The sequence below is a fragment of the Prunus avium genome, chromosome 4, assembly GCF_965620075.1.
Source record: "Prunus avium chromosome 4, drPruAviu1.hap1.1, whole genome shotgun sequence".
Classification (NCBI taxonomy): Eukaryota; Viridiplantae; Streptophyta; class Magnoliopsida; order Rosales; family Rosaceae; genus Prunus; species Prunus avium.
The window spans coordinates 31,610,431-31,636,537 of NC_142287.1; the positions used below are offsets into that span (position 1 = coordinate 31,610,431).

Consider the following 26,107-nt stretch of genomic DNA (forward strand, 5'->3'; position numbering starts at 1 on the left):
GACGCTTTGATCTTGCATTGATTAAAGTATTAATTCTCAAGTAGTAGTAACAATTTATAAACTATAACGATAAAAACAGTAAGGGTGGTGTTAAATGAACTCTAAAATTAATTGAGTATGGTGTACTTATTAAAATTACATTTGTTTCACAATTTAATATATATTTTTGGTTATTTTATATTAAAGTAATAAATTAATAATTCAATAAATAGTTTAGTAATATAATGTACTTTGTAGGGTTTAACAACACCCTAACAATAATAATTGAAGGAAATAGGAGCTCAAAGTGAAGATTGTCAAAATTGCTGATGTCCATGCGCAGGAACAAGATTAAACTAAGGTTGGTAAATTTGTTTGCCCAATGGATCTGCAGTTTAGCATGATCTCACAAGTAGAGGGGCCTTTGCTTCTTATTGTAGTTTAGACCATAAGCATCTTCCTCACACAATCACATATGTTACCAAAAGGCATTTGGGGTTAAAAAGTTTTCCAAACTGATGGCCCAAAAAATAAGTTTCCAAACTACCTACACCAACATACCAAAAGTTAGTGGATAGTTAGACAACTCAAAGAAACTAGATATATGCTTCACTTGGCTTCTTAGACTTAACCACTGATTTTGTTGGTCTATCCACCTTCCTCTAAATGCTATAAGAAGCCCCTCTATCTAGCAGCAACAAAATATTCACTTCTCTCTGCCACTCATTCAACCATGGCTATAGAAAATGGAGAGAAACCAGAGGATGCGTTGGCTTTAGTGGCGGTGACAAAGCCGACGGATTGGACCATTGTCATACTGAGGGTGGTTGCATTTTTGGCCACAGTGTCTGCAACTGTTGTAATGGCACTCAACAAAGAGACCAAGTCCTTGGTGGTTGCCACCATTGGGACAACCCCAGTTAGAGCCACCCTCACAGCCAAGTTTCAACACAATCCAGCAAATGTGTAAGCCTCAGCAGTACTCTCTCATTTTCTTTCTCCTCCTCATGAATTATAACTATGTTGGTCATTGTTTATGAGAGAGTTTGTATTTTATCTGACCAAAAGCAAACCGAAATGATTCGATGATACAGGTTCTTTGTGATAGCTAATGGGATGGCCAGCTTTCATAACCTCTTCATGATCATAGTGCATTTTTTTGGAGACAAGTTCAAGGACAAAGCCCTTCGCCTTGTGATGGTGGCCATTTTAGACATGGTATTATATAAAACTCGCACCTCCTAATTTCTATTCAAGATCTCAATAGTAGCCAAACTTCCTTTCTTTACTTAAAACTTTTATGTAAAGCAACACTAAGTGCTTAATCCGAAAACTAAACTAATTTGTATTATGCAGATGGCTGTGGCCCTGGTATCTTCAGGTGATGGTGCAGCAACCTTCATGGCACAGCTAGGGAAGAACGGTAATTCGCATGCGAGGTGGAACAAAATATGTGACAAGTTCCACAAGTTCTGCGACCACGGCGGCGGTGCCCTCATTGCTTCCTACGTGGGGCTCCTCCTCCTGCTGGTTATTACAGTGTTGTCCATTGTCAAACTACTTAAAACAAAATAGACAATGTTGATGCCATAGCTCTCTTTTTTTAATGTATTAAATGTATTGCTTGTGCTGTGTGCGTGTGTTTGCTCTTGAAATGAAATGAAATGAACTTTCTTAAAATTACAGTCTTGACTTGAGTATATTATCTTCAAGAAAATCCATGCTAAATTTAGAGGGAAGAGCAAATAAAAGATGAATAAGGTACCAAACTTGGGCTTTGTTCATCTGGAATTTCGTCAGCTTGTTACCTGCCTGCCTGACCACTAAAGTTGGGAGTTGGCTCTCCAAGAAGGCTTTGCCATGAAAACAACATAAGAGTGCCTTTTGATTCTATGTGCCCTGAAGTTATCTTGCTTTGTGTACTGGGACTGGAGAGTTTCACACCAACAACTCACCAACCTAAACTAGCTGATTTGAATGATTTTGCTACATAAACCCAAAAAACTTAAGAGAGAGAGAGAGAGAGAGAGAGAGAATATGGAAAGGTTCTTCAAACGAATGATCATTTACCTAATCACGTTGATTGCACTTTAAAATGTAATTGTAAACATGAGATTTATCAAGTTCATTTGTGAGTAATTGCATGTATTCAAAATTTACTTTAAAATTGTGTAAGAAAATGAATCGTGAGTTTTACTTGTTACTCAAAAGTAAATCGGAAATGATAATCTTTATTAAAATTTCTTAATTAATATAACAACTTGTTAGAGTTTAAATGGAGTCATGCTCTGAATTTTTAAGATGAATGCATTGAGCTTTCTTAATTTCTCTTTCTCCCAAAAAAAAATAAATTTAAAAACACCCTCTTCACACACATTGGGTTTAAAAATGAGTTTTGGGTTGGGCCATTAAATCTTTCTACATCAACATAAATTTCATAACTTCAAAATAATCGGCCCTCTATAGCCTTTGTTCACCACCCTCTCTCTCTCAGATCTGTAACTGCAATCTGCAAAGCAGAGCAAATCGAAATCGAAACAATGGCAGCAGTAGCAGCAGGACCAGACCACCTCTTCAATCTTCGCAACAACTTCTACTTGGGCGCCTACCAGGCCGCCATTAACAACAGCGAGCTTCCCAATCTCTCTCCAGACGACGCCGTCGAGAGAGACTGCCTCGTCTTCCGCTCTTACATAGCCCTCGGCAGCTACCAACTCGTCATCAATGAGATCGACGCCTCCGCCGCCACGCCTCTCCAGGCCGTCAAGCTCCTCGCTCTCTACCTCTCCGGCCCCGATTACAGGGTTCGTCCGATCGTCTTCATCTTCAATTTTCAATTTTTGATCCCTAGACTTCTGTTTTAGAATCACAAACAATTGAATCGAATCGAATTGGATTGGATTGGAGATGTGATGAAATGAAAGGCGTCGTGTTTTGCAGGAATCGACGATCTCGAGTCTAAAGGAGTTGTTGGCAGATCCGGGCATCGGAAACAACCCTATTCTGAGACTGATTGCTGGGACAGTCTTCATGCATGAACAGGACTACAATGAAGCTCTCAAACACACCAATGCTGGAGGCACAATGGAGCTGTACGTATAATTTTTAACTTCACATTCACTTGGGCCTTTTCATACTCTAATTTCACTGAAGATCATGTTTGGATTAAAAATTGTAGTTCAAAAAGATAACTTCACTGTTAGATTTGCTCTCAGCTTTACATTGTTATTATCTTTAAAACGGGATGCACAGGAAATGCTTCACATTTTAGTTTCTTTAGCTTGATTTGTGATTATGTTTCTGTTCGTTCAGCTTTTAGCTAGCTAGTCCCATTAGATCAAGAAAGGAAGTTAATTAGAGGGTTCTACCAAATAATTCGAAAACCCTTTTCTTTTTTTAATAAGGAAAAAGTAAACTGAAACAAACTCTAAGGTCCCTAACATGTGAACTATAGAAACCAATTGTATTTGCATGCTTGTAAATTCTAGATGGCTTATGCAATATACGCCTTGCCTTCTGTTGGATAGTGCCTTCCTGACCTAGAAAATTAATCTTGGATGTAATTTATACTGAGGCTATTGATAAGCTGTGCCTTTACTTGTTAATGCATTACCATGTAGTCACATGTTATTTAAGTGTTGAAGCGGGAAGCAGAAATATCAATACTGATGATTTTGCTATTCTCTGAAGCCTGATACATGCTGCTTATGCTTTTTCAGGAATGCATTGAATATCCAAATATTCCTTAAAATGCATAGGTCAGATTATGCTGAGAGACAGCTGAGGGTCATGCAACAGGTTGACGAGGACCACACACTAACTCAACTTGCGAATGCATGGTTGAATCTGGCAGTGGTAATTAAGTATTTTCTTTTCCTTTTTAGTTCGTCTTGCAGACTAGACATCGTAGTGCACTTTTGTAATTTCACATTCTTCGAAATCAGGGCGGTTCAAAGATACAGGAGGCATATCTCATCTTCCAAGATTTCTCTGAGAAGTCTCAGGTTACAAGTTTGATCCTGAATGGAAAGGCTGTTTGCTGCATGCACATGGGAAACTTTGATGAAGCTGAAAGCCTTCTTGTTGAAGCACTGACCAAGGCAAGTATCTCAGTAATAACTTCTTGGGTTTTCTAGAGATTTTAAGGTGTGTATAGTTTGTATTGAGTCAAGTGCACAAATTTCATAGAGTTTAGGTCATAGTAAAGAAAATTGCATGAAAACATCTTATGCATACTCAACTAAGATCTGACTATACTTGGGGAAAAAAAAAAAAAAAAACCTAAGATCTGACTATATATAATCAGAATTCTTATTTCTCTAGATCTAGTAAAAAATGAGTTCTACCACCAATTTGTTACATTGCGCTGCTTTTCTTGTTTCCCTCTATTTATATTTTCTCCATGTTCATCTACTTTCCCATCAACTCCCATGTCATGGATTTTAGTGTTGTTCTATTAATACATTTAAGCATTCTCATACTGCGACTATGTGGAGATGGCATTGGATTGTATGTGTTTATTTAAGATTTTGAAGTGATAAAGTGTCATTTGTCACAGGATGCAAAGGATCCAGAAACTCTAGCCAACCTCGTTGTCTGCTATCTTCACCTTGGAAAATCACCTTCTCGCTTTCTCAGGTATTGGCTAATGTATCCTGCCACTAGAACACAAAATTTCTTTTCCGTCTCATCCATAAGTTTTGTTATTTCATGAGAGGACTGGGATTATGAAGTTGTATATCATATAAACTAGGTGCTACTATAGAATATAATGCTGAATGATTGGATTTTCACTGCTTTTCAGCCAATTGAAACTTGGGCACCCAGATCACGTGCTCGTCAAACGGGCCGCAGCTGCAGAAGAGGGATTTGACAGAGCTATCCAATCAGTTGCTTGAAATCTCTGAAGTGGTTTTTACACAAGAGCTGATTAGTGCTATTGTATACTCATTACACCTTTCGTGACGGCTCTTCTTTTGATTTGTAAGCTGATAATATATAAATTTAATTGGAAAGATGTATTTGGAGACACGGATCAAATCTTTATAGTGTTGGTTCTTAATCTCATTGTTGGATAAGGTACCTCATATAAAAATGTCAATTATGGGTTTGGTTTCTTGATTTCAACAATGTGTATTCTAAGTTTGTGATTAATTGCAACTGCTTTCTGTTTTTTCAGAGTGTTAATTGTATATATTGTGGCAAGCATGATTCTTGCCATTGTTGCATGTCAGAATTTAACTGATGGGATAAGGCCTACGTTCTTATTATCTTTTGAATCTTAATCAAAGGTAGGTCTACTTGCCACTGTTGGCTTGCTTGATCTACTTGAAACCTTGCATCCTTTTGTGGGTTTTGTGGATTTTGAATAAGTGGAAGCTCCTTTCTTTTCTGTGCTAAGACTACTGCTTTCACCTCAACGTTTCTTTTCTTTTCATTTTTTCAAGAGAAAATTGAGTAGTTCCAAATTTACGATTGCAAGCATATTGATTTCCAGCCCTTACAAACGACCAACCTAACAACTTACCTCAACCAATCTAAATTAAGGGGTTTGCCCCTACAGCCTTCAAAGGTTAAGATAAGTGTTCCTTCTCAAAGAAAATAGAATGTAAAGAACCAATCAACTATTTATTCATACTTGAATTTTATCTATATTATTTTAAAAAACGTGTACTTAATTTGAAGTGTATAATATGTGTATTCTTTTGTATGATTGAAAAGTGTACCAAAATTTTTAGTATTTTAAAAAAATAAATTTGTACATGTATAAATACACAAATCTACTAACAAGGCCGTAGACAATGGAGTTCCCTGAAGATCCGGATAGAGCAGATGTCAAAATTAAACCACTACTAACAAGCATTGGATACCAAGGAGAGAAGAATGACAGAAAGATAGGATAAAAGCTATACTGCTCCTGGGCATCATTATTGAACTATATCATCATTCGAATACACGTAACAGATTGGCTGCTCCTTTTTTTTCCGGCCACGTAACAGATAGACTACTACTAAAGAATAAACAACAAAAAATTTATATTAATTCTGAAACCCCTCAGCCTTTTCTTTTTTGGTTAATGGGGAATTCTGAAACCCCCCCTCTTCTAACTGAGCTAAAGAAGTGTGGCTTGAGTCATGCACTGCAAGGGATATTGTGTCTGTCTTCATGCTATGCAATGCTGTGACCATTTCAAAAAGACATTGCCAACGGGGTTCCGTTCAAGAATACATCGCCAACGGGATTCCGTACCCATCACGGTGTGACTTTTGCCATCTCCACGCAATCTGCAAACTCTCTTGAAGATTGGTGTGTTGAGCTGTCCAGTTGAGTTCACGCAGGATCTTAGATGGGTCACTATAGACCTCAGCATAGTCGCCAGGCCGACGGGGAAGGAAATCAACTTTGATGTCCACCCCAGTTGCCTTCTTGCAAGCCTCCACGAACTCCTTTACTGAACTACCTGGTAATAGACAGCCACATACAAGCTTAGGACCAAATTCTGCTATTCACTACAAAATCTCTTGTACAATAAGAAATGCAGTTAAATTCATATTGATTCCATTTACCCCTACCTTTTCCAGTGCCAACATTGTAGATTCCCACTTTACGGGGCTGTGCATGCTCAAGAGCTTTCACATGAGCATCAACCAAATCAGTGACATCTATATAGTCCCTTATGCAAGTGCCATCAGATGTTTTATAATCTGTACCTCTAACCTGCAAAGCACTTTCATTACTAAAATTCCAACCACTTCAAAGATCATAGGGAAAGATGACATGAGAAAACTAACTGTCCATTGTCCAAACATACGAAACATCCCAACTTTACTAGTGAGATGAAGATGATAAAAATGATCTTAGATATATGTACATGCTTTTAAATCCCAAACATCGGTTTTCTTTTTCCCCTTTATGGCATGTAACAATGAGTATGATTTTTTTTTTCAAATGATTCATGTAGGGTTTCCATAATTAAATACGGTGGGCTAGTCATAACTTTAATAACCAAACCTATAACTTCATCTATATCTGTTAATAATTAAACAACAGCATACCTTTAGCCCAGGAATAATGCTGCGAGCTGCATCAAAACAAGCACCTGATATTCGTCCATGCTCACGAAGCTCAGGTCTGGGAGCTTCGCCTAATCTGCCCTCTGGATCCGACCCAATCACATTGAAGTACCTGAAAGATTCCAAAATTTGAAAGAAAAAAAGTTTTGTGACAAGTTGCTTAGTCTACAGAAAATATCACATGGGCTTGAAGTTTTATTGTGCTCATTATACAGGAAATGAGACAAGTTGCTGACCTTCCCTAATCCAAAGAAATATAGACAAAGATGAACATAATTGTGAACAAAAACCAAAGGAAACTTGCAACTAAAAGAAAAAGTAAAGCATACTAGCTTTGCGCAGAGAGCCAATTTGTAAAATGGAATAAAGCCATAACCATCAGAAATCACGCAAAGGTTCTCAAGTTCAACAAAATCCCCATCCAAAACCCCGCATTCATTGCCACCTGAGCCAAAGCCCAGGTGGCGCACCAAGGTTTCAAGTCCAACCGCCACATGACTTTAGAAGAAAAGCAGGACTTAAGCTATGAAAAGTTGAAGATGACAAAATGGTCAAAAATATTGCCACGTGATTCATGTTTCAATTGCAAAGGAAGATAACTTCAAACTAATGGTGACAAAGTGGTTACTAAACAAGGTTACTCACAGGAAGGTACCTAGGTTAAGAACAATCCAAAAAAACATCAAAAGGTTTGAAAAAAAAAATTGTTATTAGGAAACCAACCTGAGGATCATGACTGCCATGTCTGAATTCTTAGAGAAATCCAAGATAATATCTTCTGCCATCTTCTTAGCTTTTCCATATGGATTAATTGGGACCTGAATTATGCAGTCATGTGAATTTATTGGCAGACCATCAAAGTCAACAACTAAACAAGTTTATTTCTTGGATGCAAAACAAAAATCAAGGTATAGGACAACCCACCTGTGGAGTTTCTTCAGTAATAGGCATCTTTTCAGGTTCCCCATATGTTGCACATGTACTAGAATATATCAAAGTCTTCACACCATGTGTAGCCATTGACTCCAAAACCACCAAGGTATTCGACGTAATATTGTGGTAATACCTGTGCAAAAAGCCAAAAATATCATTAATAAGATTATTTGCAAATGTTATAGCAAAAAATGCACCATTTGACTTGCTTATATCAAAGGATAGCCATATAGGAAGTCTTTTCTTTTTCAGGATAGGTTAATTAGTAAGGTATAAAAGGGAGTAGAATCAATGTGGACCAGCAGTCCACAAAAACTTAAGAACTACCCACAAGAAAACAAGCAGCCAGAAACAATGCAAATGAAAACAACAAGAGGACATCAAAGAAACAGGAGCAAACATCAAAACCTCAAAACTGAAAACAATATATAACAAGGAAGTTAACACCAAAAACAATATGATTCCAGCACAAGTAGTGATGTTTGAAAATTTTAATGTGGAAAAAGTTGAATATTATTAGGGAAAGCTGAATAGATTTCTTATTAAAATTTCAAAAATAATGGTGCCGCCCAGTGAAAGCAATTCAACAAATTCCAAAATATCAGTGTTTTTTGTCACTTAAAACTTCTATAGGCACCCTCTTGTGGACTAGAATGAGCTACAATTCCTGTAACCCTTAGCGCTACAACTCCTGTATTATTATCCTTGCAGCAATAAGAACAACAATCCAAAATTTCTTGAATCAAAGAAGTTCCACTGAAAACTCATTGAGCCTTACTAGCTAGACAGATCACACAAGTAAAACAAGCATGCTTTTCAGAAATTCCAGAAAGTCAGGCTTTCTGTCATCTAAAACTTTTATGCGCTTTTTTGCCTTGTAATAAAGGAAGCACAAGACTTTTCTTTTCTGTCAGCGAGAAATATAAACTACCATATCAACATCCAACATTACCCCTAAATTCCTAACCCTTAGCTGCATTTCATGTATTGCAATCCACATAGCATCACCAAGGGAAAAAATCAATAATTTCTTGAATAAAAAGAGTTCCGGTGAAAACTCATTCACTTTTATCACCTCATGTATAAAAAACCGCACAAGCAAGACGAGCATAATTTGAATAATAGTAAATGGTCCTGCTCTAGTTCATGCATAGTACTCACTTAAGTGGATCAAGGGTGCTTTCCCCCACGTATGCAACAGCTGCAAAATGCATCACAGCATCAAAGGCATTTTCTGAAAAAATTTTGTTAACCTGGAATATTCAGTTAAGGGCTACAATGGAACTTATCCCTTTTTATTTGCATAAATATTTTGAAAATACTTATCAAGGACATCACAAGGATACGGATTTTGCATCCCCCAAGTCAGCATAAATAAACTGAAGCCTTCCAGGTTCAGGAAATAGTTCTTGGAGAACCTTAATTGCACCTAGGTTTCCCCGTGAGAGGTTATCCTGTCAACAAAAGAACAAATCCTTAAGGATATACAGTAATTATCAAGTTAAATTACAAAAAAGACCCCCAACTTAATCCAAAAGAAACCTACCACGATAGTTACACGATATGAATCCTTCAGAAGTCGCAATGCAGCATGTGAACCAATAAATCCAGCACCTCCTGTTACTAGGACATGGGTTACCCCTGATTCATGAAGGGAGAACTGGACAGAAATAAATTGTACATGGTAAGAAAAAGTTCATAGAACTTCCTGATTCTTGTATCCAAGTTTTCATACCTAAGTATTAAAAACAAACAAAATATGCAGAATATGTGGCCAAACCAACAAATCAAAAACAAACAAAAAAATATGTGCTATCACTCTGTCAAACGACAAGAAGGTTGCAGAGGACACTTCAATTGAACCCAAGCAGGTATAGACAATAAGCGAAAAGAAAACACGCTGGATCAAGTTTGATAATCCCAACCAGAAGCAAGATGATAAAATGATGATAATGATTTCTCCTGTGAGGATGACTAAAATTAACTTCATCTTCTGATCCCTGTTATGATGTCCTAGAAAACGGTGAGGCTAGTTGGACCCCTTAATTGCTCAGACAGCCTCATCTGTTGTACTATGTCCTTGGATGCATGGTTGCCATATACTATGGCAACTTTCATTAACTAGACAGCCACAAAGACACTTTTTTGCTGTTTTGGAGAAACACATTCAATATCTGTAGACACATAGAAATCACAGTCCCATACAACTTAACAAAATGTGAGATGTCCTATGTATCTTAAGAAGTAATAGTATTCTTCCACATTTAAATGCTCATTCTTCAAGTTTAAACAATAAAAGCAAACTATTGTATTGTAACACTGTTAAAAGCAAAGTCCAAGTAACCAAAGTGTTATGCCAACATACACAAAAAGCATATAGGACAATAAGAAAACCTTCACAAGTTTAAATTCATGGAAGATTGCTTTTAGCGGCATGGTAGATGAAATAAATAAACACGCGATAAGTGTGCTACAATTGAACTGAAACAGGTATACCAGCCTATGCAACTGAAACATTCTCTAATATGTCAGACCTAAAAACTAAAACAATTATTGTTGGGTAATGGTCAAATGGGTCAAGAGTAGTAAAAAGAGATATTGAAAATTATCTAATCAGGAAGGGATTATATTGCATTAAGAAAAAAAGGATCATTAAGCTGATAATCACTTTGATACAAAAATTGTAGGATTAAGGGATTACCATGCTTGGGGTATTGAAAGATGGGGACTGTTTCAGCATGATAATGCATAATGCTGTAAGGGTAGCAGCCAGAAGAATTTTTCCTACGAAATTGTTCTTCCTCTTGGGATCTGGATAATCCATTCCTACAAGCACAACAGGGTTCAGTACATAGGCTTAAGACTTATAATTCAAGCAGAAAATTCATACCCTATGCAGTTGAAAAAAGAAGGTAAATTAGAGTATTCTTTGAATACAAAGACCTACAAAATAAACACATTTCGAGGACTCTCATTTCAGTTCAACCTCCTTCTAATCTCCTTTTATCAGAAGGCACGGTGATAATAACAAAATTCATTCTTTTTAGAATGGTGAAATTGAAAAGCTTAAACTAAAAGGCAATTAAAAAAAAAAGCTGTATATATACTAAAGTAATGTTAACCACTTGACGAAATTGAATTAACATGACAGAACAGAAAAGATTATCTAAGGAAAAGGAAAAGGAAATGTCACCTCCAAGAGACATGGATCTATTGGTCCTTGACTGACTTCTGGCCCTGCCAAAATTTAGCATTTGGAGAATGTCTTCGATGCTTATAAACAGGAATCAAATTTTATGCCTCAATGTCAATGACCAAGTATAACCTATCCTTGAATATGCTTTTGGTGTAATGAACTGCAGTGCAAACCAAACACAATCAGCAAGAAATTCAAATTCATGGGAAAATTTATTAAACTCAAAAGTGGTCATAACTGGGCCCTCTCTAGAAAAAGGATCAAACGAAAAGGTTCAAATCCCAAAGGGAAAAAATTTCTGAACAGAAAGACACACATAGGAGCCCTGGAAATTTCACCGGTCATCTTCAAATTTCAAAACAGAAGAAAGAGACGAATTCCGAATTACAAGATCCAAGGAGACCCAAAAGAACACACCCATATAAGTTTTTCAAAAACAAAACATCAACAGGCCTAACATTCCTATATATACGGGAATCACATGCACATCTTTTGATTGTCAGAACATGTCTGCCAAAGGAAAAAGACGAACTTTAAAGGACCATTTTTCAGAGGTGAAACCATTGTCCGGAATCTGAAATAGCTGAAGAAAAACAAACCCAATAAGGTAGAGAGACCCAGAACAAACCCCACCGTGAAAACTCGAAATTTCGAGATCCAAATAGACCCACCGGCAATAAACACCACAAATTTTACTCAGTAAGGGTAAAAAATCAAATAGGTACCCAATTTCTCTGTGATGATCACAGTTATTTATTGTTATAAACAAAAGTACCTGAAGGCTGAAGCAAAAAAAAACAAACAAACAAATAAAAGCATTAATAGGCTCTGATGCACAGAAATAGAAACCAAAACTAGAAGGACCCAGATGCAAAAACATGACAATGAGAACAAAAAGCTTACAAATATAAGGGCAGAGATACATGAATCCAAAAGAAAAAAGCAAAAGGAAAATTAAAATCGTACGAGAGAGAGAGAGGAAACGTACAATCGGCAAAGGAAAAAGAGAAGAGGGTCACGAGCTGAGGTGTCGTTGTTGTTGTTGTGGGTGGCCTTGGCGTTTGAAAATAAAAAGAGAGAGAAAGAAAAGGAGAGGCTTGTAATTCTAATAGGCGGGGATTTCTCAGCGAGTTCATGTTTGTGAGCTGTTGCGTTCCTATTTGTTTTGTGCGCAGAAAGAGAAGAAAAGCACAAAGAAAATCGTAGACTTTGAAATTTCTATAAATAAAAAAAATAAAAAAAGATTTACAATTTGTCCTTTATTTTTTTAGAGTTTTGTTAAATTAAATTGCTTTCAATTAAGAAAACAGAAAAACATTAAAACACTTCACAATATGGTCTTGTTCAGAATCTATCTCTCTGTTTCCAATCATCTTCTTTCCTATGAATGTCTTCTTTGCGACGAATGCGGGTCGAGTTTCTCTACACCCACCAATAACATGCCACCACCTCCCTCCCTTTTCTTTTTATTTATTTCTAATCTTATGGACCCACCACTTTGTAGGACCCGTTTTCTCCATGTCTTGAGGCAGCTTCTAATTTTTTGTTCTTCTTTCAAGAGTCTGATTATTGGTTTTTTTTTTATATAACTTTCTCAAATTTTCTGTTTTGGTAAAAACAAAAACAATCAATAATACCAACCAAAGAAAGCAAAATTAATAAAATGAATGTAATTATGAGATATACTGTACCCACAATTATTGTGTTCCTTTTTGTTGGGGGTGAAAAGACAATTATTGATTTACTTTTTTTTTCCAAAATTTATGAAGGAGAAAAAACTTACGCACACGAGTACTATAGGGTTTAAACCCAAAAACCACTTAGGTATTAATATTCCTAGCATTGAACGAAATCTGAAATTCTTGACAAAAGAGAAAAGAAATCTGAAATTCTTGACAAAAACGGGAAAAGAAATCTGAAGTTCGAATTTTTATCTCTCATTAGGGAAAAAAAAATATAAAAGATCATACGTACTCAAATGATGTAATTAATTGGTATGTAGTAGAACTAGGGTTTTGCACTTTATTAACTTTGGGTGTATCTCCTTGGACCAGCCTTGAGAAGCCAAAAATTCATAAAATCTATACCCAAAATCTTCTATCTGTTTGGCCACGTGTCGTCAAAATAAGGTCTCAATTATGTTAGAGATCAACTGATGTAATTAAAGAACTAATTACGTAATTAATGGATTGTATTATATGATAAAACAACCTCAAGAGGATAACAAGGGAGATGAACTATGCTGATAATTACAAATTATCTTAGGTTTAATCACAACATGACAAGAACCAACTTGAATTTAACCTAAGTAAGTTTTCATTGTTACCTTACCTACATGATTGGTTTTTTCTCTCTCATGAGGTCAAGGACTTTGGAATCTATTATTACAGGTCGATTTGACCATTGTTGTTCAGATCAGAATCAAACATGAAGCCCAGGTTTGGCCAAGCATCTCCATGATCACCGTACTCTTTTCCTATGATGTTTTAGAAAGTTTATTGTTGCCTATTACTCTGTGTGTGGAGTCTCTCCCTAGGATGATGGGATCGATGAAGTGATGTTTAAAGTAACATTTGAATTTTTGTCCGTCATTTTGTAACACACGAGAACTCTTGTATATCTAGACGCTCGATCTTTTACAAAAATAAAAATGCATCTTTCGGCAACCAATATTAGAGTGAATAACTAATCTTATTTTGAATTACAAAGCTCGACGTAAACCACGTCAAAACTTGACTATAAGAATTGCAACATGAAGAATTAGACCAAAATATTAGTTTAAATATGAATGAATTTATTTATTTATTTAGCACTCATGCACATGCGAGCATGTGGAAATGTAAGTGATTGCAACTTTATATATCTGTCACACTTGTATTTGAACTTGAAAAAAATATCGTCAAATCAAGTATTTTCATATAAGTGTTTTCTTTTAATACTCCATGTTATGCCTCGATAGTCGTGTTTATTATTGAAGATCTTTATATTCCTTAATATTCCCTTAAGCTTAATGAATTAATTAACTCTTCATATATAGTAATTAACTGAATAAAAATATGTAGAATTAATTCCCTCAACCTTGCATGTCCTGAGAGAAAGTAAACCTCCATAAATATGAACCCCATCATTTTGAAACACATCATGCATGAAATTTTAATTTCTGGGGCCATGCCCGTATTCTGGTTTGAATATTCCTTATAAAGGTGACCTGCCTGCCTCTCTATAATTATAACTGGCATACCAAACCCTCTCTCTCTCTCTCTCTCTCTCTCTCTCTCTCTCTCTCTCTCTCTCTCTCAATCTCTCCCTGCAGATTCACAGAGTGACAATGGTGGGCCATAATCTCTCACGGGTTGCTACAAAATATTGTATGTGGCACTCCCCATGAATGAATGATGAAGCACACTCTGAGCTTGATTACTGCAACTTGCCGACAGTATTTATCATGCGTAATTACATTGTTTACTTCATCTAATTACGAAAAAAAGAAGATTAACTTTTGATTCCATATAAAGCAGCTTTGTGGGGTATATATATATTATTCGTGATGTTGTTTGGTACCCTTTTAATTTTGGTACCAAAGTTGATGTCTACATCTGGTCTGCAAATTCTGTATCCACCGCTCAGGTTGGCTTAGGAAGTACTTATTATTAATCACCTTCGAGATTGCTTCACATTTGAATAAGTTTGTTTTTTCTTTAATCAGAAGAATAAAACAAACTTTAATTAGTTCAAGTGTGCAATATAAGCAAAAGGTGAGATTAAAAAGCTAAAGAACAATGAGCAAAGATTTACCACTTTTCCACGTCTACAACCACAGGAATTAAACCAGAGTTGAGTCAGTCGAAGCCAAAGAAGCCATCGTGCATGATTAGTCAAAAGCTGTGAAAGACATGCAGCAAGCCGTCCAAAATGGGATGCTAAAATAGAAGTCTAAAATAATGAGAAAGGGGGTGGAGTCGAGTGGAGAGAGATTCATCTAACTTTCAATCAAATTCATGAGGACGACTTTATGGTTGAAATGACATAAAAATAGATGTTTGGTACCTCCTGGGGAAAACCTAACCGGGCCGGCTGCTGTTGCATGAATAAATAACAGCCGTGCATTTTGCCTCCCCATTCCATGGAGTATATGGACCATGATATACCTACCATGAATGCCAATTGAGTAACAGTATATTTTAAAGTCTTCAATTATGGGATTCATCAAATGAAAACATCCGGGTAGTGCTCTCATGTCTTGTATTTCAATCATACAAACACATGACCACTTGGAATAGTACACCGAAGATCTGGATCAATCCAAGACTATATATATATATATTTTGTATACATTGCCCTAATTGGAAAATGTCAAGTTGGTTAGGCAGCCCTTAATGCAATGATGATTGACCTTAGGTTTGGACTAAGTTTAGTAAGCTTGAACAAATTTTGGCGTGATTGATGAGGATCTAAAGTGTTTACCTGTATACACGGCAAATAATTATCTCCTAGTTGTTGCTTTGCTTGTGGATGTTTTTTCATTAACAGAGAAAATGTACCGATTTCGAAATTAGAACATACTTATTAAAAAAAAGGCATGAAATGGAAAATTGCACTTTTATTAGGTTTAATTCTAAGACTAAAGTTGGAAGTTCAAAGCGTGGCATGGTATTGAAGTTGAAACAAACAACCATATAATGAAGATCTGACAGCTAGGGCCACCAATGTTTTACAGATATTTATCTTCGGTATCTTTCCAATTATAGGAGAATCACTTGTGTGAAAGGGAAATAACACTATTTTGCTATTTTTGACCGATCACGACATGTCACGCACCATAATCGTTGTATACAGATTTTTTATGCTATTATATGCATTAATTAAATGAGTTGGTGCCCATTGATACTTAAAAAAGTAAGTTTATCTGTTAGTTTTCCAAAATAATGTATAATTATAAGTTTATGAAAAAGCTTGTGAGGTTTTTAGTTTTTCTTTTGATGTCAACTTTGTGAGTGAATATTAATATACACATCATCTAATTTATGCTATTATTGTAGTAGGGTATATAATATATTTAAAGTCCATTAGAGATTAATTATATATTTTTAAATGATATAGATTAAATATTTAAATTCATAAAGCGTCAGAATTAAGGGGATTTAAGTCAATGTATATATCCATCTAATAATGAATATAATGCAGACTAAAATTAATTTTATAAATTCGGCAACTAGCTAGTATAATAGTCAACATAAAGTTGGTATGCATTATTGAATTTTTTTGGACCCATAGACTTTATCTGCATGGATGATGCCTGCCTACCTTTTTCCACAGAGGAAGGCCATCTGGCACTCAAAAGGTTAGTCAAGTTAGGCTCCTTCTTCTTCGGCTCAGGTCGGCTATGAATACAAATTACAAAGTTAAAAGATCATTTTGTGGTTGGGTTCGGGGCCTTTTCCATATCATTCTTTTATCCCTCTAATTCTCATTCTCATTCTCATTTTCATGGTTAACTTGGGAGGTGACTGAGGCTAAAGATTAGATCCTGCATTCACATTGGATCTCAAGTTTTCAACAAGTCTCATTCCGGAGAAAAACTTGTTTACACCCGCTTCATGAAAACGATTATCTCACACTTTCTATATTATGAGAATGACACGTTATAAGATGCTCGTTTCATAAAACAGTTATCTCACACTTACTATATATCTATCTCACACTTACTATATATCATGTGAATGCCACATAAAACCAATGTATACAAATTTGTCCCCTTTCTCCAATATTGCCGCTCCTCGTGAAGTCACATCTCGAAAAGAACAGAAGATTTTGAGAAAGAGTGGCATCCTTTAATGATGGAGTTGTCACCAGCATCGCAGGAAGACAAAAAATTATTTTTGCCAACAAAGGGTAGGTAAAAACTGACATTCACAGTAAAATGTAGGGATATATGTTCTACTCTAAAGTTAGAAATCTCACATCAAAAGAAACAATAGCGAAAAATATATTTTATTTTTTGAAATCTCTTCCTAGCAGTATAGTTGTAGTTGGACTCTTTTGTATTCAGAGATAATTATTAATAATATTTTAATTATATTATCAAAAGATTTGACGGGGAAAATGAAGAAGGATATTGAAATCCTCTATCTTTTGGGCCTTAAAGTAAACACAAAATTGTTCTTTGGGCTAATTTAAATATTCCCGTTTTACCTCTTAAGCATTAGGGTTCCCAAATTTCAAAATTAGGCCCAATTTGTTATCGATCCAAACACTCACATTTTGGGCCGAATGTATGTCACCCATCTTTTAGGGTTTTAGATAGTTTTGGAGGCTGATCTCAAATACTATAAATTTGCAATTCTAGGGTTTGTGGAACTTCATTTCGGGGCCGCTAACAGAGCACAGAGACATCTCAGCGGGAAGCCATGGGAAGAGTCATCAGAGCTCAGCGTAAGGGTGCCGGTTCCGTCTTCAAGTCCCACACCCACCACCGCAAGGGTCCGGCCCGGTTCCGGAGCCTCGACTTCGGCGAGCGCAACGGCTACCTCAAGGGCGTCGTCACTGAGATTATCCACGACCCGGGTCGTGGTGCCCCTCTCGCTCGAGTCAGCTTCCGCCATCCTTTCCGATACAAGAAGCAGAACGAGCTCTTCGTCGCCGCTGAGGGTATCTACACTGGCCAGTTCATCTATTGTGGGAAGAAGGCCAATCTGGTCGTCGGAAATGTTTTGCCTCTCAGATCGATCCCAGAAGGAGCTGTAGTCTGCAACGTCGAGCACCATGTTGGTGACCGTGGAACCCTTGCTAGGGCTTCTGGTGACTACGCTGTTGTTATCAGCCACAACCCTGATAACGATACCTCCAGGTATCTCTCTCTCCAATCGTTTTGTTTTCGTTTGATTAATTTCTTTGGTATTGCGGAAGTGTAATTATATCTTCTTTGATGAAATATAGCTTGTTTTTCAATAATGAAGCATGAAAGATGGCATTTTTATTGAAAATCCCACTTGGGTATATTCATACTCACAGTCTGAGATTAAGGGACACTAGCTGGTGTTTTGTTTCTTGGGTTTTGTTGATTTGGCTGGCATTTTGAGTTATGCTTGTGGTGGCTAGTCATAGTGGTGTGGATATGAATCAATGTAGTTGTAAGATCGGATTTTGAATTTTAGATGGATTGGGTCTCAACGTTTCATTTTAGATGAATCAATGTGCTTTTTCTGATGGAGATTATGATTGTTTTATGTTATTGTTCAGAAGATTGTTGAAATAAGGAAAATTAGAGGTTGAGAAAGTACTAGTCCAATGTGATCATTCGACTTTTGAAATCTGTTACTGAATGTGCTTTTCAATTTATTTTGTCATTAACTTCTATGTTTTCTTTCTCAACGTCTTTTACTTGGAAATGGTATACATTGACATCTGTTACTGAATGTGCTTTTCAATTTATTTTATAATTAACTTCTATGTTTTCTTTCTCAACGTCTTTTACTTGGAAATGGTATACATTGATGATTGTAAGGTTTTATGTTAATTGTGTTTGCCCAAATGATGGATGGTATTTGCTGCTTTGTTTTTCATTTACTTGGTGAGGGACTAACTGATTATGTCTGTTTACGTGTTCTTAACAGGATCAAGCTTCCTTCTGGTGCGAAGAAGATTGTGCCAAGTGGCTGCAGGGCAATGATTGGGCAAGTTGCCGGCGGTGGCAGGACTGAAAAGCCAATGCTCAAGGCTGGTAATGCATACCACAAATTCAGAGTGAAGAGGAACTGCTGGCCTAAGGTTCGTGGTGTGGCTATGAATCCAGTTGAGCATCCTCACGGAGGAGGTAACCACCAGCATATTGGACATGCAAGTACAGTCAGGCGTGATGCTCCTCCTGGCCAGAAGGTTGGTCTCATTGCTGCAAGGAGAACAGGAAGACTTAGAGGACAAGCTGCTGCCACTGCCTCCAAGGCTGACAAGGCTTAAGACCAATTTTATATTTATATGTTCTGTTTTTGGACCGCCAAATCTTTTAAGAGTGCTCAACATTACCATTTTCCCTTTTTCTGAATTTGCTATTTTGGTACTGTTTACTTTGTGTACTAGTTTTTATCCGACACTAGTGGGTTCATTTGGCAGAAATTTTGTTTGGTTATCCTTTATGCCCAAGTGTTCAATAATTTCAAGGCTTTATATAATTACAATTTAAAACGCTACTCAAATTCTCATCTTAGAGTTGGTGAGATGAATACCTTTGACCTAAACGGTATCAGTTTAGGTTCCACTCAACGAGTGTGTTGTGAGGTTGCCAGTTTAGTTCCATGGAATATGTTAACAAGCAAGGTTAATACAGAAAACATGAAATTTATTTGAAATTATGGTCGTATTAGATTTGATTGTAGACCTGTGGTCTCTAATGGTTCATGTGGGTAAGTAATTCCAAATGACCAAAATGTATTTTTATTGAGAGGGGCGCATTCACTAAATGGATGCTAGGATTCGAACCTAGGACATTTTTTGATGGAGTATTTGCTTTAAACCACTACACTAGTGTAGTGGGTTCTTTGCCCAAATGTACAGATTTGGATGACATTATGATGCTTAATTGTTGCAGATGACAAATTCAAATTCTTCTTTTCAAATACCTCCATTCAAATCTTCCCATTCCTATATTTTGATTTCATGCAATGGACATTCTGGATATTATTATTGTGATAGGTCGGCAACTTGGGATTGCTTCACAAGATAGGAAACGTATCAGAACGAAAAAGAAGATTACTTTAAATATGAATACTATTCATCAAAGAATTCATAGCTGGTTCAGTATGAGTTGTACATACAGTTTCACTTGGTTTGAAATCAGCTCCCACTAAACAGGTTCTATCAAGTTCTCCACAAGCTGCCATAAGATTTTGAAAAACAGGGTTCGACCTATCAGTTCTGTTGATCAGAATGCTACCCTCATGAACTAACCGTACAAAAGTGTCTTTCTGAAACCTTTCTGCATTTTCCTTGAACAACTTCAACCATGCTTTCTTCGAGAAGAATGTCTGCAGCTCACCGAGATTTGGATCCGTAATACAGGAGAGAGCAGCAGCATAGTCATCTTTCTCTAGCTTTGTGCAAAACCTTTCCTTGACAAGAGGAGGAGGTGGACTCCGGCCTGCCCCCGTCAAGTGCGTCCAAGTTATGTCTAGTAGTAGCTCACCCTGAAAATCATGAATGGATCCCATTTGTGAATAAATTATAATTGTAAATCCCTTATTCTGGGTTGTTGGGGTAAAGAGAAAAGTTAACCCAAAAAGTACAACCATGCATCACCCAAGAAGTTTTATATATGATAATATTAATGTAAACATTCGCTTCCTACACATTTCGAAACAAGTGCTGGCCATATCCCAGGAGGTGAAAGAGAAAATATTAAGAAAATAAATTATACCTTTCCAGCTTCACAAGCATCCAATATCATCCGAAGATGGCGTTTAGCATTGAATTGATACCCATGGTGTAGCATCATTTTGTAAACAAACTCGAAATCGTCCCACCTCTTTTCTGTGATGCAGGCGTCTAACAAAGTGTTGAACGTGTAGCTATCTGGTATCACCCGAACCTTATAGTCAGATTTGCTGCTGATATTATTCCCATCATCTAACATCTTCAGGAACAGCTCTTTTGCTTCTTCAAACATCCCATGGTCCAAATAACCTTTCAGCATTGTGTTGCAAGTAACAAGATTTGGGGAGCAAAAGTTCTCCATTTGTTTGAAAATATATGCCCCATTTTTAATGCTTCCAGCGTCCAAACAAGCTTGAATTAAACCAGTGTAAGTCACTACTAGAGGCTTATTTGCAACCTTACATATCTTCTCAATCTGTTGCAAGAAAGAATGACACAATAAGTGATCCAACTGTTAACTACGGATCAAATATGAGAACATATTATGTATACTACCAGGTAGGTCATAGTTGAGCCACATCCAATTAATGTAAGCATACTTACACAAATACACAAAATATTAAGAATACAGGGCAAATAATTATCGGCACATCACAGCATTGGCTTTATACAACACGCTGGACAACATGCATCTTCTCCTTTACATCAGATCTGTATAATTTCAGAATTAAAAAAAAGAATAATATTGCAGTAGTGGGGGGAGGGGTGATTACTTTCTGGCCATTCCCTCACTAATTGATAAATTAACATGAAAAGGTAAAATCACTATATGACTTATTTATTGGACCCGAATTCTTTTATGATTGACAAAAATCAGCCTTGCAGCATGTTGCAAATCAATTCTTGGAACATCATATCAGCATAATGCATGCTGAAGTGCCAATGCAAAAAAAAAAAAAAAGGCAAAACAATAACACAATTTTCACTTATATAATGAAACAGATGCAGCTCAAATTACCTGCATCAGTGCTTCTTGGCACCGTCCAGCACTACAAAGACATCGAGCAAAGTCATAATAAAGAGCTGCAGAACCTACTATTCCTCGTCTTTCCATGTTCTGAACAACCAATACAGCTTCATCTACTTTACCTTCTCTCCAAAGGGTGTTCACAATAACTGTATTCATAAGGAACCATCAATATTTATCCCTCTATAACAAAATGCAAAGTGAGACAGTAGTCCTGTAAAATCCCATAAAATACCTCTGTAAGTTAAAGCATTTGGTATAGAAGATTTCTGCACTTTCTTGAAAAAATCATGAACCAAGTTGTACTTGCCACATGCTAACATCACCTGATTCAGTGAAAACATTGTCAGGTGTGCATAACGCGAAATAGATATTCAGGGTAATCTAGCAGCCTAGTACAAGAAAGAAACTAGCGGTAACTCATACCTCCATGACAAGTCCATATGTTGTAGTCGCAGGCTGTAGGCCTTGTTGCTGTAACTGCTGCAAAACCCAAAATGCTCCTTCCCATTGTTTGCGCTGGACACAAGCATTTAATACCTGCATATACATACAAAATATTATACCAATGTATATAGAACTGCACTAATTTTTACATCAACTACCAAGCTCTTCAAAGAATTTACATCAATCAGAGGAACCTCTTCTATTAGCAATATGATATTAAAAAGGATGAAGTTAAAAGACATCCTTTTAGCTTAATAGGTGTCATACCAAGGGTGAAGATGCAATGAATGGGAAAAACCATGTATGCATTTCTAAACTAATGTGCACAAAAACTCTACAATTATGTACTGTTTAAGAAATTTAACGGTAACTATTTTAAGGGTCCAACTGATTGTAGGCTGTGCAGCACACTGGTTGACACAAGTGTCGCAACCTGACATGTCCAACACATCAAAAAAAATTATTTTAGTATTCTACAAATGACAACTATTCAATCATTCTGATCACAAATCTAGAAAAGGCTTCAAAGAGAGACTTCAGATTTGAATGTGTCAGCCAACTAATAGTCACTTGGGTTCTGAAATCACAAAGCAATGTAGTTATAAATCATAATCTTCCGAACATAAATTATCACCAAGTACCACTTACCGCATGGAAGACAACAATATCTGGTTCCAACCGAGGATCCCACTTCCCAAGTGCCCCTGTTTTGAACTTCTTCTTGGGAGGAGATCGCATAGTATCAATCACATCAAAAAGTTCCCTCATATGTCCCGCTTGTCCAAGAGTTACGGCAATAGAATGATAAGCTACCAAGTCAGGATATGAGGACATTTCTTGCTGGAGAGAAAAGAATAAGTAAATATAATATTGGTTGGTGAAAGTACTCCTTCTCCCTTTTAACTACAAATGTCTTTCATGAGCAAAAAGCATACTGTAGATAATAACCAATTTTTGTGAATTACCAGCATTGCATGAAATACATTAAGTGCCTCCACAGGTCTCCTTGCCTTTCCAAGTACATCAAGTGCAGTTGTGTATATGTATCTGAATTTTAAAAGGGAAAACGCTTCAAATTTCTTTCAAATACAATGATTAATGACAACTAACAAGAAATACACACCACTTGATTTCTACCTTACATTACAAGAAGTACAATCCCAAGCAGCATAGATTATAATGCAATGGAATTATTCTTCAAGAAGTATTCCATCATCCCTATGAGATATTACCAAGACATTGCACTAAGTGAAAAATAAGGCACCAAAAATGACAGATGATCTGTACAGGATTCAGAAATAGTATTGGTGATACCTAGAATTTAGTCCTTAAAGTTCCATCCTCTAATTGTGACTTTTTTTTTTCTTCTGAAGAAACTGTGTTGCAGCACTAAAATTCAAGCCCACAAAAATTTACACAGAAGAATGAATCTAAATGTTGAAATGTTGAAAGGGAGTCTAAAGCTCATGAAAATTTCCATACTTTATTAAGCAGGAGTGCATGCCAATCTTTATATTTAATGCTCTAATCTTTTCATAGGCAAGAATACCTGAGCTTGTGGGATTTGAAACGCTCACGCATTTGAAGCCACTCAATGACTTGTAACACCCGTCTCCAGTTTCCTAGTTTTCCCAATAGCTGGATAACTCTCAATATTGAATGATCTGTGAATCTGATTTGTGCACTTCGCATCATCTTTGAAAACATCCACTCAGGCATGTCAATGTCTGCACCATTCAGCCTGTTAAAATAAACATTAATGAGATAATGAGAAACCCTAACTACAAAAATTAACACTTGACATGAGATATTAAGTTTGGTAAATTAGACAAAGGAAAATAGAGAAAAATCCAGGGCATGACAAGCAAAATTGCTTAAGAAGATGCCAAAGCACATGACCTCCCTAAGTAGTTCTAACAGGAAAGAACGCTGTATCAACTCACAATGACCATTCTGCAACCCAGATTCGTTAATAGGTATATTTTCCCCTTAAACGATTTATGATAGGAATTAAGTACAGAAGTAAAGTGTAGAATCAATGACTTCCATGTTGCATAAACTCCGGACTGGCGACAGTCTTATTAGTTACTTTTACGGAGTGGACTGATGAAGAAAGAAACTACAGACAACTTGTGTAACATAATACAGATGGCTAAATAATGCCAAACTTAGCTTCACTTGCAAGCTGCTCTATACCAAAGAAACTGGTAATATTAATATAGCCGAACAGAAGAACATAATAAAAACATCTAAACCATTAGGTCAATTGAAGTGAATGTCATCTTTGTTTGAAAAAAGAAAAAGAGTAGCAGTAAATTGTCATCAACAAGGTAAAGCTAATGCCATCAATCAAGAAATTAATACTTCCAATATAAGAAAAGGAAAAAGACATAGAGTACATACCATTTTGCTAGCTTCTGGATCCTCTCCTCCATTTCCATTTGTGAAACTCGTGGCTTGTCCATAATATCACCGAATTCATCAAAATTCTTAAATGCAGCTCTTTCCACCTCCATGCTATTGTCATAATTTTTTTGGGGGAAATCCCTACCACTCTTAGTTAACTTCTCACTTCTACGAGAAAAACCTCTATCAGTGGCTTTCTCAGCATTGATGTGGTTCCTCTCAAGTCCACCTTGAATTTTAACACCAACTTTCCCTCTCTCGAAGGATTTATCTGTTGACTTGTAAACTCTTAGGTCATCTTTCACATTTCGTGCCATTGTACTTTTACCTCTGAAGTTCAACTCTGGTTCTAGCCTACCCGAATATTTTGACCTTCCATCTCTTGCCTCTCCCCTTATCTTCTTCTTTTCCTTTTCATCCCTGTTGCTCTGTCTGCTATCATATTCATCCTTAAATCCTTTAACTCCTTGTCTTTTGCTTTTTCCCATAATTCCGTTTCTATTTCCAAGTGCCTCATTTTGCTTTGCAGCTTTTGACGCCTTCTCTTGATTAGAATGCCCTTCAGACTCCCCCAATTTTACATGCTCTTCATTACCCTCAGACACCAGACTCCTGGAAACACCTCTACTCCTCAAATTATGCTTTGGATTCTGCTCTTTTGAGCTGTCCTGCTTATATCTATCACTTCTAAGTCTAACAGTCCCCATAACCTTCAAGTACTGATCAAATGATGGCTTAAATTCAAACTCTTTCTCTAGAATTTCACCACCAACCGACCTGTTATCAGACCCTTCCTTCGACACAGCACTAATAACTGTTCTTCGATTCGGAATTTTAATACCAAAACCCCGGTTCTTCTTCACATTCTTCTCATATAAGCCAACACAGAAGATGGGTCTCCGAAAAAGCGAAAACCCAGATAAAGGACCCGGCTTTGAGCTACAATTCGCAGCGAAAATATCATTTCTTTGAAAATTGGAGACGCCCAGTTGAGCATTTGTCACAATCATTCCCACCATTTTCAATTTATCCAACGAACCCAAGTAACATGATTTCAAACTTTCCTAGGCCATGTTGAGCTATGAAGAGAAGCAATTACAGAAATACATAAAAGAGAAAGCATAGAGCGAACGAACTAAGAACTTCAAGTTTAAGTAGCAAAGCAGCTCAAAGAGGAAATGGCTACCGTGAAAGCAGACAGACAGCCACGGACTCTGTCCTCCTCAGAGCAGGAGGACCCTAATAGCCGGAGAAGAGACAAACGATTATGCTCTGAAGAAGAAACTGATTGTCGCTCGAGATATCGATTGAAAACCCGGGAATGAAAATCAACGCATAACTGTTGGACTTAGAGGTGTAATAGCTTACTACTGGGGCAGGTTTAGGCCCAATAAGTGTATGAGTTAAGGCCCATACCGTGTTGTTCTTTAAATTGGGCCTGTATTATGTGTTCGGATGATTTAATCGGGCCCAATATATAGAAACACGATTCCTTTTATTTTATTTTAATACAAGCGATATTGGGCGTAGAGGATTCAAACACTATGCATGTTGAACTAAGGCAAATTATCTTCCAGTATGCTAAAGAGTGGTATTCGGCCAACAAACCAGTTACAGGAACCTCTAATCAAACTTTGACTCAGCTGTCTTGGAACAATCCCAGTCCTGGAGTTTGTAAGA

At 36.7% G+C, this 26,107-nt stretch overlaps 5 protein-coding genes across 12 annotated transcripts; 3 read left to right on the forward strand and 2 right to left on the reverse strand.

The window, feature by feature from the left end:
* Positions 1-679: 679 nt before the first annotated feature.
* LOC110764953 (CASP-like protein 1B1) lies at positions 680-1,661 on the forward strand. Its single transcript, XM_021968012.2, has 3 exons — positions 680-945; positions 1,074-1,197; positions 1,336-1,661. Exons 1-3 carry the CDS (start codon positions 713-715, stop codon positions 1,552-1,554), a joined length of 576 nt encoding a protein of 191 aa, XP_021823704.1. The 5' UTR covers positions 680-712; the 3' UTR covers positions 1,555-1,661.
* A 746-nt stretch (positions 1,662-2,407) lies between these two features.
* LOC110764952 (Coatomer epsilon subunit) lies at positions 2,408-5,157 on the forward strand. Its single transcript, XM_021968011.2, has 6 exons — positions 2,408-2,783; positions 2,920-3,071; positions 3,699-3,834; positions 3,924-4,079; positions 4,538-4,617; positions 4,784-5,157. Exons 1-6 carry the CDS (start codon positions 2,520-2,522, stop codon positions 4,875-4,877), a joined length of 882 nt encoding a protein of 293 aa, XP_021823703.1. The 5' UTR covers positions 2,408-2,519; the 3' UTR covers positions 4,878-5,157.
* A 717-nt stretch (positions 5,158-5,874) lies between these two features.
* Positions 5,875-12,342, reverse strand: MUR4 (NAD(P)-binding Rossmann-fold superfamily protein). 8 transcript variants are annotated; one of them, XM_088252115.1, is made up of 11 exons: positions 12,170-12,342; positions 11,179-11,222; positions 10,687-10,811; positions 9,532-9,645; positions 9,332-9,439; positions 9,147-9,238; positions 7,977-8,118; positions 7,776-7,870; positions 7,035-7,164; positions 6,552-6,696; positions 5,875-6,439 (listed from the first exon to the last, which is right to left on the reverse strand). In XM_088252115.1, the coding sequence occupies exons 2-11, from the start codon at positions 11,189-11,191 to the stop codon at positions 6,198-6,200; spliced, it is 1,206 nt and encodes a 401-aa protein (XP_088108241.1). In that variant the 5' UTR covers positions 11,192-11,222; positions 12,170-12,342; the 3' UTR covers positions 5,875-6,197. The 8 variants fall into 8 exon arrangements, with proteins under 8 accessions (XP_088108241.1, XP_021823702.1, XP_021823697.1 ...); XM_021968010.2 differs by having other exon boundaries at positions 11,179-11,341; positions 12,170-12,330; XM_021968005.2 differs by lacking the exon at positions 12,170-12,342 and adding an exon at positions 12,085-12,164 and having other exon boundaries at positions 11,179-11,341.
* Positions 12,343-17,521: 5,179 nt separating this feature from the next.
* On the forward strand, positions 17,522-19,313 carry LOC110764929 (large ribosomal subunit protein uL2x). The gene is made up of 2 exons (XM_021967977.2): positions 17,522-18,028; positions 18,795-19,313. The coding sequence occupies exons 1-2, from the start codon at positions 17,589-17,591 to the stop codon at positions 19,135-19,137; spliced, it is 783 nt and encodes a 260-aa protein (XP_021823669.1). The 5' UTR covers positions 17,522-17,588; the 3' UTR covers positions 19,138-19,313.
* A 593-nt stretch (positions 19,314-19,906) lies between these two features.
* EMB2279 (pentatricopeptide (PPR) repeat-containing protein) lies at positions 19,907-25,759 on the reverse strand. Its single transcript, XM_021967997.2, has 9 exons — positions 24,425-25,759; positions 23,571-23,762; positions 22,987-23,068; positions 22,670-22,861; positions 22,001-22,114; positions 21,810-21,900; positions 21,566-21,723; positions 20,591-21,022; positions 19,907-20,360 (listed from the first exon to the last, which is right to left on the reverse strand). The coding sequence occupies exons 1-9, from the start codon at positions 25,444-25,446 to the stop codon at positions 19,932-19,934; spliced, it is 2,712 nt and encodes a 903-aa protein (XP_021823689.1). The 5' UTR covers positions 25,447-25,759; the 3' UTR covers positions 19,907-19,931.
* Between the last annotated feature and the right edge of the window lie 348 nt (positions 25,760-26,107).